Source organism: Channa argus, chromosome 1 (genome assembly GCF_033026475.1).
Source record: "Channa argus isolate prfri chromosome 1, Channa argus male v1.0, whole genome shotgun sequence".
Lineage (NCBI taxonomy): Eukaryota > Metazoa > Chordata > Actinopteri > Anabantiformes > Channidae > Channa > Channa argus.
Window position 1 is genome coordinate 4,919,896 of NC_090197.1, and position 12,850 is coordinate 4,932,745.

At 41.4% G+C, this 12,850-nt stretch overlaps 2 protein-coding genes across 8 annotated transcripts in view; both read left to right on the forward strand.

The window, feature by feature from the left end:
• Positions 1-1,369: 1,369 nt before the first annotated feature.
• On the forward strand, positions 1,370-6,889 carry LOC137102072 (coiled-coil domain-containing protein 106-like). The gene is made up of 7 exons (XM_067481173.1): positions 1,370-1,605; positions 2,336-2,494; positions 3,112-3,303; positions 3,382-3,534; positions 3,632-3,838; positions 4,036-4,196; positions 6,102-6,889. Exons 1-7 carry the CDS (start codon positions 1,566-1,568, stop codon positions 6,255-6,257), a joined length of 1,068 nt encoding a protein of 355 aa, XP_067337274.1. The 5' UTR covers positions 1,370-1,565; the 3' UTR covers positions 6,258-6,889.
• A 799-nt stretch (positions 6,890-7,688) lies between these two features.
• LOC137135639 (CCR4-NOT transcription complex subunit 3-like) overlaps positions 7,689-12,850 on the forward strand; it is a 34,186-nt gene continuing 29,024 nt past the window's right edge. For 4 of the 7 annotated variants that reach the window (XM_067520321.1, XM_067520229.1, XM_067520490.1 and 1 more), the window contains exon 1: positions 7,697-7,843. The gene's annotated coding sequence lies outside the window, so the exon portion shown is untranslated. Of the gene's footprint in view, positions 7,844-10,940; positions 10,960-12,850 lie in introns of those variants that run through there. The other 3 variants (XR_010915517.1, XM_067520047.1, XM_067520136.1) reach the window with 2 other exon arrangements.

Consider the following 12,850-nt stretch of genomic DNA (forward strand, 5'->3'; position numbering starts at 1 on the left):
GATGAAAATGGCTGTAGTGAACACTGTCTTCCAGAAGAGGCAGGAACATAGGGTGACGTACAAGAGTGGAGGGAGAAGCACTCAGGTGGACGCTGTAATCTGAAAGAGATCAGTGACTGTAAAGTATTGGTAGGGGAGAGTGTAGCCAGACAACACAGGATGGTGGTGTGTAAAATGATGCTGGTGGTGAGGAAGATGAAGAGGACTAAAGCAGAGCAGAGGACGAAGTGGTGGAAGTTGAAAAAGGAAGAATGTTGTGTAGTTTTCAGGGAGGAGCTGAGACAGACTCTGGGTGGTTTGGAGGTGCTTCCAGATGACTGGACTACTACAGCTAATTTGATCAGGGAGACAGGTAGGAGGGTACTCGGTGTGTCATCTGGAAAGAGGACAAGGAGACTTGGTGGTGGAACGAGGAAGTTCAGGAGTGTATACAGAGAAATAGGTTTGCTAAGAAGAAGTGGGACACTGAGAGGACTGAAGAGAGTAGACAGGAGTACAGGGAGATACAGCGTAAGGTGAAGGTAGAGGTGGCAAAGGCCAAACAAAGAGCATATGAGGACTTGTATGTTAGGTTGGACACTAAAGAGGGAGAGGTGGATTTGTACAGGTTGGCCAGACAAAGAGATAGAGATAGAAAGGATGTGCAGCAGGTTAGTGTGATTAAAGATAAGGATGGAAATGTATTGAAGAGCGGAAAGGCAGTTGGTCCTGATGACAAACCTGTGGAGGTATGGAAGTGTCTAGGAGAGGTGGCAGTAAAGTTTCTGCCTAGTAGTGAGACAAGAGATGTTGTTCAGCTTAAGATGTTAGATGTTACTAAAAAATATAATAAAAATACAATTGAAATTTGTCCCTGTTGTTCCAGATACAGTGTGTGTGTGGTGTAAAATTATGTTCGAAGACGAGAGACCAAGAAAGTAGATGGAAGATGGAGAGTTAGTAGTTGCGGACCAAAAGAAACCTAAGATCACCTATTTTAGAAAATGCCAATTTTTTTTTTAATCGCGAGGAAACACATTTGTAAATAAAGTTTTTTGGACCCAAAAAAGAGCAAATTGTAGCCGGCAGCTCATTATCGCCACCAACTGTTATTCCACAGATAAGTCTTCCTATCAATGTTGTGTTTTGCAGATAAATGAAAACCTAGTTTCAAACCAAATTTCCTCTCTAAAAAATATAATAAAAATAAAATTGAAATGTAAAAAGCAGTGGGCAACAAGCCTGTTTTTTGCTCATTTGCACCGGTTCCAATACTTTGCACCCTCGGACTCCACATGTGTGATACCTTCATTTTTTCTTGTTTTTTTTTCTTTTTTTGGGGACATCACCATTCTGCGCATGTGTAAACTGAACAAACCTGAGCGCCGAGCACCTGTTCGCGCCCCTTATAATCAGCTCGTTGCCGCGGTGCGGTGTCTTCGCTCACCGGCGGAGCTGCATCACCTGTGGGGTCGTTTCAGGCTGTATTACAGAAGTATAACTGAACACAGAACTTGTGAAGGCAAATAATAACAAGTTTGTCCGGTTATTACTCATCTTTAGCGGTTCCCCGACAGTTTCCGGTCATGAATACTCCCACCAGCAGAGACGACACTAACCCGCCAGGTAACAGCGACTTTGAAATGGCGACTTTCAGCTTGTGCGGCAAAGTGAAGCGAGCCCGTGCAAAACACCTTTTAACAGCAACAAGCAGGAAAAAAAGCACCGTTTGCTTCACAGAATTTACAGTAAATGCGCTGAGTGAATTTAAGCTGCCGCAGCATTTTAGAAGAAGAATAGATTTCTGGAGCTAAGGCCTCAGCAAACAACTGCATCTTTAAACTCATTAGTAAAAGGCAATTTAAATAATGGTTACAATTTGATGCTATTTTTCTCCTTTAGCTTTGGACAGTTGACATTGTACAGCTTGGGCTTGTTATGACTGTTTTACTGATGTATTTTTGAAGTCAAGTGAACCTGCTACTCAGTATAACCAAACTTGAGAAGCTGTTTCTCAAATATACGTTTTATTAGTCTTCACTTTTAAACCTTTAGTAAATGTAACCTTCATCTGCATCTAAAGACCTTTGGCTCTGTAAAGTTCTTATGGCAATTTGTAAAAGGTTTTTAAAGGTTTTCCATCCTTGAATTGTTTAGCGGAGCTTGTAAACCACACATTGATCCATGTCTGTTTAATTAGATGTTAAGAACTCGACTGTGATTAAATCCGTTGCCTTTGCAGTTTGCTTAGTTAACCTAAGTTCAAATCAGCTAATGGGAGAAGAATCCACATGTCTGACGACTAATGTTTAGCTGTTTGCTGAATCTTCATCCGTGTTTCTGTTGTGTTTGACAGAGCACTACATGCACCAGTCTTCATCGTCCTCAGCAGCGCCTGCAGCAGCAGGAGGTGCAGGTTTGTATCTGGATGCCTACGAAGTCTCTTTTCCCCTGGAGGAGAGCGTCGAGAGACCACCCGCGTATCACCTGAACCGGGGTCAGCCGATAATGGATGGTACGCCACAGCTACTACACAGGAGCTCTTCTGTTACTGTATGTAGTGTAGGCGCCATTGTGCCGCTGTTGGCACTCATGCTTTAGCGTTACGTACACGAGGAGGTAGAAGTTTTCAAGCTGCATTTTTAGAAAAGTTATAAATCGAGAATGTCTATCATGTAATAAGGTCTTCAAGTTGAAGTTACAAGTACAAATGCAGGAGCACTTCTGAAAGGCAAAACATGAAACCTACTCATACCACGTTGTCAGGGTTGTTACTTGGTAGCAAAATTGCTCATAAAATGCAGTAAATGCAGATCTTTTTCCAAACACAAATTTTCCACCTTAGGTTAATTTATTTCCTTCGCTTTTGTCTCACTTTGCATTGTCTTGACTTTTTTTCCTCCTCAACTTCAAGTCAGTCAGCGTGATTTTTTCTGTACATGTTGGTCATCAATCACATCAGATGTTTTGAACAAATCAACCACAAATTAAAAATGCACACAAGATTATAGTTTGGACTGATGTCGACCTGCTGCTGCAGTTTTGTAGAAAGCACACATTTTGATTTTAGTGGTATCATAACAATATTCTTTCAGCCAATAAAGTAACATTTTTCTGGTCCTGGTCCTGAAGAGGCCGTGGTGCAGGAGCCGCCTCATTCTCAGTACAGCCCCTTCATCCTGGTCTCCAACCTGCGAGCTCACCTGTACGTCGCTCTGGAAAAGAACGCCTGGCTGCAAAAGCGTATCGAGGAGCTGGAGGAGGAGCGAAACTTCTTGCGCTGTCAGCTGGACCGCTTCATCGTCAGCATGAGGACTCCAGATGGTGAGGTGTCGGGGAAAACCTGACCCATACACACTGAAACATGGACATTATTGTTAATTAACTTCGATTTGCATATAGTGACAGAGTGGTGTGGAGATGGCCAGCGTGGAGTCAAGGTCCAGCCTGTCAGCTCCCCTTCCCCTCCCTCCCCAATGACTACCAGGTCTGGAATGACCCTCAAACGCCTGCAGGGACCAGGACCTCGGACTCGCCGAAGCACTGCCATCCCAGGTGAGGAAGCTGGGGTCGCCATCTTTCTTTTTCTGTATTAACATGTTAGAAATGTCCCTGCAGGCCACCGCTCCTTCATTGTTTGTCGCGGCTTTAGTGAAACAGGAGTTCCATGTGGAGGAGGACAAATTCTACACTGAGGATGAGTACCTGGAGGAAGAAGAGCAGGAGGAGGAGGAGGAGGAAGATGAGGACTCCTCTGTGGAGAAAGGAAAGAAGAAGGGAAAGGGACGAGCCAATGGGGAGCCAAGGATGAAGATGAGGAGGATCTTCAGGATCACTCATGGGAGGGAGAGGCAGAGAGGTGAGGGTTATGGGAACTGCACGCATGCAAACATGATTGGTACAGTAATAAGATGGTAAATCAGGAAAAGTATCTAAACGTAGCATGAGAATAAATAACAGTGCTTGGACTTGTTTGCATATGAAGTCAGTGTAGAAATGTGCTGTGGATGTGCTTTAAAAACACTCACATTTCCCTGCTTTCTCTCAATGTCCTAGTGAAAGACCCAGACGGAGTTCTGATTCGCTACAAGAAGATCTTGTCCACCTACCAGCGGGTAAGGAGCATGTCCCGGGCCTTCCAGATCCACGGAGTCGACCGGAACACCATGGCCTCCACCTCGCCCATCGCTGAACTGCTGCTGGTGGCTCCAGAGAAGGTCTGAGCTGTTGATATGTGTCCTCGTTCACGCCCCGAGAACAGGATCGGGGTTGTTACACAGCCACTTCCTGAAGCCAGTACCAGGTGTCCATGTGGTAGTTAACAGGGCTCGGCGTGGGGAAACAATGTAATGCTGGTTATTATCGACAGTGCACCTCACTTTGATGCGTATCGGCGGAGCAGTCGGACCGGCCGTGCTGACCCCGACCACTACAGCATGAGCACCACCTGTGATATTGATTTTGAATACAGTATGTTGTAGAAATTCAATTGATGCAGCTTTGTTTCCAAAGGAAATATTCGGCAGAGCATGCAGGCTCATGATAGGCATTTAGTGAACGCAATGACTTGTGTTGTTTATTTAAGTTGATTTTCTCGCTGACTGACAGGAACTGCTGGTGTGTTGGTCCGGTCCAGTGATAATCCGCTGCCACTTTAGGGAAACATTCTGCAGATACAACAAAGGGAAGATGTGATGTGTTTCTTGGACATTGTTCATTTTAAAAAAGGCAGAGCAACTAACATTATAATCCAGTGTGAGCACTGCTGCAGCTCCTCTGCCTGGCTGTGGAGAAGGATAAGGCATCAGTGCAGCTAGTACAGAATGTGTCTGAAGCACAGCGTCAGCCTGTGTCTACAGCAGCTTGTTATAACCCAGGACAAGGATGTGGACCCGGCAGCTCTGTTAGTTAGCCCTGCTATTTAGTGTGACAGATGCCGCTGTGCAGTAACGGCTGAGGCTGAAGCCGTTGCTTTGTGGACACAGCCTGCAGCCCTCTATTGCAAAATACTTTATATGATAATACGGGTCAGCTTTCAATTATGGGTCACATGGAAGGCAAACATAGTTCATTCAAAAAATTCCCACTGTGACCCTTCAGGGGCTGCACCATTTTCTCTCTGCTGTTTGCCCAAAAGAGAAGATCTACTGGGTCGTTTCCTGTTTAAGTCCACCCTGCTGCTCACCTCAGCAGCCATTTTGCATATTGCTTTTGGAAAAAAGAAATAGATACAAGGGGTGGCGTAGTCAATGAAATGAGTTTGTTGTTGCAAAACACATGAATAAATCTGTATTTGGAGCACATTGTAATTGTAAAGTATAATGGAGATCTAGACAGATATCCCACATTGTCATTATGTGTGAGCATCGATTCAGAAGCCTATCAGGTCTCTACTTTTGCTAAACATCAGCAGCTGCTCACTAACATTTTAACAGCCGATTCATATTATCAATGTTGCCTGTCATGTCCAAAGATTTTGTAGTGCAACTTGTTTTTAACGTTGTTCAGTCACATACAATAATACTTTTTTTTTCTTCTTCTTACTGTCCGGAGTTGTCATCATGTTTTGTGGTGAGGGTGGGTGGAACGTGTCTGTGTTTGTATCCGCTAGTATTGTACAAACACAAGTGTCCGTGCGTCCACGGTGTCGGTACAGATCCATCGGAAGGGCAAGTATGAACGAAGCTTAAAACAATGCTCTAAGGCTTCTCTTAAAAGCTGAGATTTGATCTTTTTGTGTCGATGTAACATGTGCTGCACACTGCACAAGTTGAACTGGAATGTGAGCCACATTTGTACAATAACATCACACATGCTACTGTGAAATGGCAGGATTTTTTTCAACAACCCTTCAGTTAGAATGAGCTCTGTCTAAATTCTATTAACCATAAATGTCCCAACAAATCTGACACGTCCTCGTCTCTCCATTGACCCCTTTTGTTTTTTTTTTTTACCTCTTACACGTTTGTTACTGACTGACAGAGGATGACAGTGAGTGATGATGACAGGTCATATGTGAAGAGAAATCACACATTAAAAAAGGAACCAACCACAGGAACAGAACCACAGACTTAAATAATCTGTCGAGCACAGGATTAACAACCTGATCTCATCTGCTGCAGGTGGCAGAGGTTGGAGAGTTTGATGCATCGAAGGAGAAGCTTTTGGACTACGCCCGGCGGTGCTACAAGACCATGGACGACCCGACGCACGCCAAGGTCCAGACCATGAAGAAGACCCACAAGTTGCTCCCCATCTCCTACAGGTTCAGAAACTGATTGACACGAGGGAGGGGGAAGAGGAGACGTTTGCAGTCTGCGGTTTCTTTGTTTTTGTTAAAAATGTTACGTTTCATTGCCTTAAAGTAAGTGAAAAATAAAAGAAATCTAAGAGTCAGAAGACTTGGTGGCATTGCAGGATTTACTGAATTTAAAGACATTATGAGTTTGGCCAACAAGCTGCTGGATCTAAATGAGTATCTGTCTTATTTTTTTTTTCATTTTTTTTTTCTTTTTACACTGTCCAGCTGTTCAGCTTGTTAGTTGTCTCAAGTTGTATTTCAGACTGTGTAGTTTTCACTGGAGATTAAAGTTGATTTTTACTTTATCTCAGAATTTACCAGAAGTTGCAAAATGCAGAAGTATTTATTTAAGAGGTGACTGACTGATTTTGTTTTTAGTTTTTAGTCTTTTGGTCAGTTTCCTAAAAAGATTTAAAAGAACGTGTATTTAAGTAGTCAGTGAGTAAAAGTGTGGTTTTCCCCAAATTGTTTTGAATAATTTGGTCTGTGGGTTTTTTACAGATCCCAGAAAGATGCTACATTTATTTCTTTCAGCTTGTTCTATTTGTTTTTTTTTTTATTTCTGGTTCAGTATTATAACTGTTTGCACACTGAATATTCTTTTTTGTTATGTACTGTATTATTGAAAGAGCAGGTGTTCAAATTACATGTTTAAGTTGGTATTGATATAATTCTGTATTGTGTAAATATGATAGTAGAACATGTAACACTGCCTTTATTATGTAAGAAAGTAAATTAACTTCAAACGTATGTTTATGGTTGCTGAATACGGCTCTTTCCTTTGAGTCCAGGGCTCAAATAACTATACCAGACATCACATCAAAAACTTGCTGCCAGCTCAGTATTAATGTCCAATATGATTTTAAAATCAGTTGTCGAGACAATTAAAATCCTACGGCAGATGGTGATCCACTTACAACTTATTCACTGGATTTACATAACTAATCATTAATGAATATACGATCAAGAACCAACAATAGGAATGGAACTGACACACAAAAAGGCCAAAGTGAGAATTAGAATCAACAAAAGACCGTAAAGGGACAAAATAACAATCACAACACATAAACTCACCACAAAGTGACAAAATTTACTAAAAAAAGACCTAAAACAAATAAATGAATCACCGAAATTATTTGGCAGGTTCATTTTCTGCTGAACCTCTATTGACGTTGTAGTTGGTAAAAGAAGTAACAGTTGCAAACTCCATATCCCAGATCCCCTCGCGGCCAAAACAAAGCTCGATTTGACCTTTCAACTTTCAACGCTGTCCAATGACAGCAAGGGTTAAACAGGAAGTAGTAAAACCAGGCCCTTTTGACAGCCAGGAGCTTTGAACTAATAGGAGTGCGGGAGGTGTCGCAGTGGCCAATTACAAGCGAGGTGGGTGGGATTCCCAGCCAACAGGGCAACGGAGGAGGAGGTGTTCCTGGTAGCCATCTTGGATGTGCGGAGTGATTGTTTAGCGAGAAGAGATTGCAAATATTTTGGAAAATAACCCTTCATACGGAATCCCTGAAGATTTACTGGTGTTTAGTGAAATCGTAACTCGGACAAGTCCAGGTAAATTTGTTGGAGAGCTAAAGGCGATGAATTCCTGTGCGTCCCCCCTCTTTCTCTCTCTGCCTCTCACCCCTTTTTTAATTGTATCTCCCACATCAAATAGCGAAGCCGGTGCGAAGCTGCAGCTGTCTCGCTGACAGCGGATCAGTGTGTTGTCTGTGTGTTTGCCTTTAAAAGCGAAAACGCGACTTGCTGTAACTTGAGTCTCCGGAGTTTGTTTGGAAGCGGCTCCGCTCGGATGTCGGTGCCGCCCGCGGTGTTTATAAACATCCTGGCTTTAACAACCGTTTGTCGCTCGGTCCGGAAACACCGCTGGGTTCTGCTAGTCCCCAGACCAGGTCTCGGTTTTAGGTTAATACATGTGTAAACCAACCGAGAGAGAGTTAGTGTATTCAGTTGGTCCAAACTTGGTGGGTGGTTGGTTGGCCTGGGGGGTGGGGGGTCTTTCTCCAGGTGTGTGCACCTGTTCTGAAACTAGTGAGTGTTTGTTTGTTAAAGCCTTGTTTCTAAGCCAAAACTACGGCACGGACGTGCGCTGTGTAGTAGAAGTACAGCTTAAGTTGAGTAAAAGTGAAATATTTTCTTCTCCAATGTTGTGAAGTACTCTATTTGTAAATGTAAAGCATTCGGGGTTTATATCTTACTCTAAACTCCTACAGTAGTCATCTTACAAAGCATTAGAGCATTCACATAGCTTTATTCACTTACTTCATGCACTTTAAAGTGTGCACCCTGTTTGGCTCCAGCCACACTGCAGCCCCTCACAGGATAACTGATGGATTTTTGCCAAAGCAGCAATTAGTAACAGATTTCACACTGATGAAGATGCACATTTAAAAATACAGAAAGTGCTTCTTGTAGGGCTGTGAGTTATCTGTTCTAAAACATACATGGCAACAAAAACTCATGCGACAAGCGCTTTCCACCATTTGAAAAGGTTAACGGAATTGCCCCAATGTATAGTTCTGCAACCTGCCTCCCAAACAAGCCCCATGTGGCATTGTTGGTTTCAGATGCCATTTTCATATCACCCTTTTCAGTCATAACACAACATAATTTCTATTTGAAGACATGGTGCCACCCAGAACAGTGGAAAAACAGTTTAAAAAGCTAGATAAAAGTCGACCATGCCTGATAGAGCCTTACATGAGCCTAAAAAGCCTAAACTTTAGACCACTGTGGTTGCAGAGAATATCAAGTTATTAAAAAATAAAATATATTTTAGAGCCACAACAATCTATTTGATTATGTAGGGTACTGTCCTAAACCGAATCAACTCCCTGACATTTAAATTCAAAGCCACAGCAGTGATCACTAACATCATATAATTTCTTTTCCTAAGATTATTTGTCAGGAAATTGTCACAAACTCGAGCGTTTGAACTGCCTTTTTATTTTTTTTATTTTTAATGGCCTGTGTCTGAACTTGATAACTGGCCCACTCTTGACCTGTTGCCAGTTTGTGCGTCAAAGCTGAGATGGCATATTGTCCTCAACTCTCGTTAAAATTATGTCTGCTCAGTCTGTGCTCCTTTCCTTCCAAGCCATCACATTCTGTGTGACTGTGTTGAATCCAGCTTGGATTGTTTCCCAGGTCAAATTTCCGACTTTTCGACATGTGCTCTGTACACCGAACGTCTTGTAAAATTCTTGCTTGTGCCTGGTGGACAAGATGCACGGTGGAAGGAAGAGAGAGGCTGAGCACCTTCAGAAATCATCTACATGTTTACAAGTTTCGAGAAAGGACCCAGGAAACTGTCTCCTTTGAAAATGCAGTGTAGCATACCACGCACATATCACATATCACATGTCTATATCACATGATCAACATGACTTTTGAGAAGGGAAATCATTAGTCTAATAATATATACTGATCTATCAGCCTTATGTAATTTATACTTAGTCTTTGTTAGCACTGATGTAGGCCTTTGGGATGGTAGCTTTACTTGAAATACTTTTGTAATTTTAATGAGATGATGGTACTGTGGTATTATAGTATTCTACAGGTTTTTAAGCTCATGAGTTAAGATACATTTTAGTTTTAGTTTCATATATACACCACCCACCGCTGGTGGTTTTTAATAATGTCTCAAAGTGTTAACATGGCCACTTTGAACACAGCCCCATAAGCAGAAAAGAGAGTTGCAGAGTTGGTAGCAGTACACAACCTCAGTACTCAAGTAAAAGTGCAAGAGTTGGCCTAAACAAATTCTTCGCTACAACTGCCACATCAATTTTTTTGTTTGGGGAAAATTACTAAGCATCTGAATTTTACTAAGTACTTTAAGTACAGAAGTGAAAGTACACCTGTAAGAAAACAACATATTTTAAACAGTACTGATATTGATAATGACAAAGCATATACAGTATGAGGCATCAATGAGACATCAGCATTTATAAAAACTTTAGATTTAAATTTCTTTAGATTTCTATATTATTATTATTATCATATTAAAACCACAAGAGGTATTATTGTTGTGGTTGATCTGTGTATATATGTACTACATTTCACTGGACTGATGTGCTTTTCTGAAGCATGAGTTTCACATGTGATTGTATAATACTATCTATAGTTATTGAGCCATTAACTCATTTCAAATAATAATCCATTTTTGGTTATGCATTTTGTTTGTCACTGAAATTGTCATAGTACATACACAGCAAAAGTAGTCTTTAATGAGAGCAACACTGGAGCGAGACTTTCTCATACTTTTTATTCCGTCTCCTTCCACGTCACCACGCATTCTGTCTTTCAGTGCAGCAAATTTCAATTTCACTTCGTTGTCTGATTTGATGAAGCCAAATCGAGGTCAGCGACAGCAGCTGTGCTGAGAGATTGGCTATATGGATTTCAAATGAGCAGAGCAAGTAAGGGGCCCCCACCCTCGCACCATCTGTAAGGAGGAGATCAAATTGTCTTATCAGCATGAAGGCAGCTGCCCAGCCCTAGTGCTTTATGTATATTTACAGGTAAACAGTCAGGTGTTTGTTTTATGCTCATTGGGATTAAGCAATTTGCTGCTCAGACATTTTGCTTCAGATGAGGGCTTTTTACCTGCACAGGTCAATTGCAACCAGTGGTGTAACTGCACGTATTTGGTTGCACAGAAGACTCAGGTAGTTGAATTTATATTTCATTTAAAAGTGATTTAATGTAAAGTCCTTAGCTTTAATGCCACGTGCTTAAGGGCACTTGCCAGGTGTTTAAGGAAGAAACTGATGTCTAATAACAACACTACTGTTACACCTGTTCTACCTGCTCGTCTAAGTTACTGTCTTTACATAGTTACACTTCAGCATTTCCTCTAGAAAGGTTTTCAGGCACATTGGCAAAACAATGATAGAGGTTTTGTTTTGCTTTTTTATTTCTCATGCTATGTAAAGATCAAGTAAAACAATAGAGATAATATTATTAATATGATGTTTTTATTGCAAACAACAAACTTTCAAAGCTAAAACTACTTCAGAATCAAAGTTAGAACAAACTCTCTCTAGGTAAAATAAGTAAATAAAAAATATTGCACATAATGAAATATAAAAACTGTTATGAACTTAAGTTAGTACAAACTGCAATTTTATGTCTCAGTGTTTGAAACAAACTGCACATTTTTCTCGTCATGAACACAATGTGCATGACTCATTTTTCAAAGTTTCAAAAAGTTCACGATGGCATCACCGTATGAAAACTCTCCCACAGGAGGCCCATTCATTGATACTCTTACACGGCCTTATTTTGGAGGTCTGTTTTCACTTACTGAGGTTTGTTTTAGAGAAGAAAATTGAAGGATAGATTTCATTGCTAAAAGCAATCATGAGTTTCCATTTAAAAATGTGTTTTGGTTCTATGAGGTCACCAAATTGAAACTTAATGTGGGTAGTTAGGTAGGTAGCATTGATTTTAACCACTCTAGCTCCCAGCTTGCTTCTATCCTCTGGTGCACCTGCAGCTTGCGTTTGACCCGTAGCCTGTATATGTATCTTATGCTAACAACCCTGGAGCCATCGCCATCCTCCCTTCCCCCCTCCCTTTATTCTACATCTGCTCTCTTCCTTATCTTCATTTGTCTTTGTTTTGGAGAGAACCTTTAATATTTTTGGCTGAGCGCCCCCTCGGTTTCCTCTTCTTGGGTGGAGCAATGTCATGGTAGTGTTAATAGAAGCCAATAGCTTACGTTTTACTAATGTTGCATCGTGGGAAATCATCCATTTACTCCAACTTAATTACAGCACAGGTTCGCTCTGTGATGACATTCTAGCGATCAGTTGTGTTTAACTATTAGAATGACACTTGCTCTTCCATTTTCACACGTAACGTATTGAAAGTGCAGTCGTGAAATTGATTAAAACCGGTATTCATGTAGTCCGAGGTTTGCTTGTTTTTCTTGCCAGAGCTGTCAGAAGCAAATCAGATTGGTGTCTCTGCCAGCTGTCACTGGGGGAGAGACTCCAGTCTCAGGTCTATCTCAGGGCCAACACGGAGAGACATACACAGACAGACAAACATTCACACCTACGGGCAATTTGGAGTCACCTATCAACCTAACACGCATGTCTCTGGACTGGGGGAGGAAACTCATGCAAGCACAGCGAGAACAGGCAAACACAGACTCATGTTTCTTGACATTATTTTTAATATGTATAATATTGACAACTGACATCGGCAACATTTGAGCAAGAATGACAGTAACCTCAGCTTTACCTTATGTTTGCCTTATTTTACAAAGTTACTTTACCTCCATGTTCCTCTGTGTTGTCCACGCGTCTCCATCCAGCATTTCACCTGCAGTCTGTGCTTTGTTTTTATTTATTTATTCTTTATTTTCACTCGACGTTGCCACTGGTTGCCACCATATTTGTTTTGGCAGAACAATATGTGAGATTTTCAGTTCTCGCTGAATTTGTGTATGTGTCCACACTAGAATGTCCAGTTGTCAGATGTGTACTCTTTCCAGACTGTCAGAGACTAAATATCTCTTGTTGGAAACAGTGCTTTAAGTGTTTACTGTCT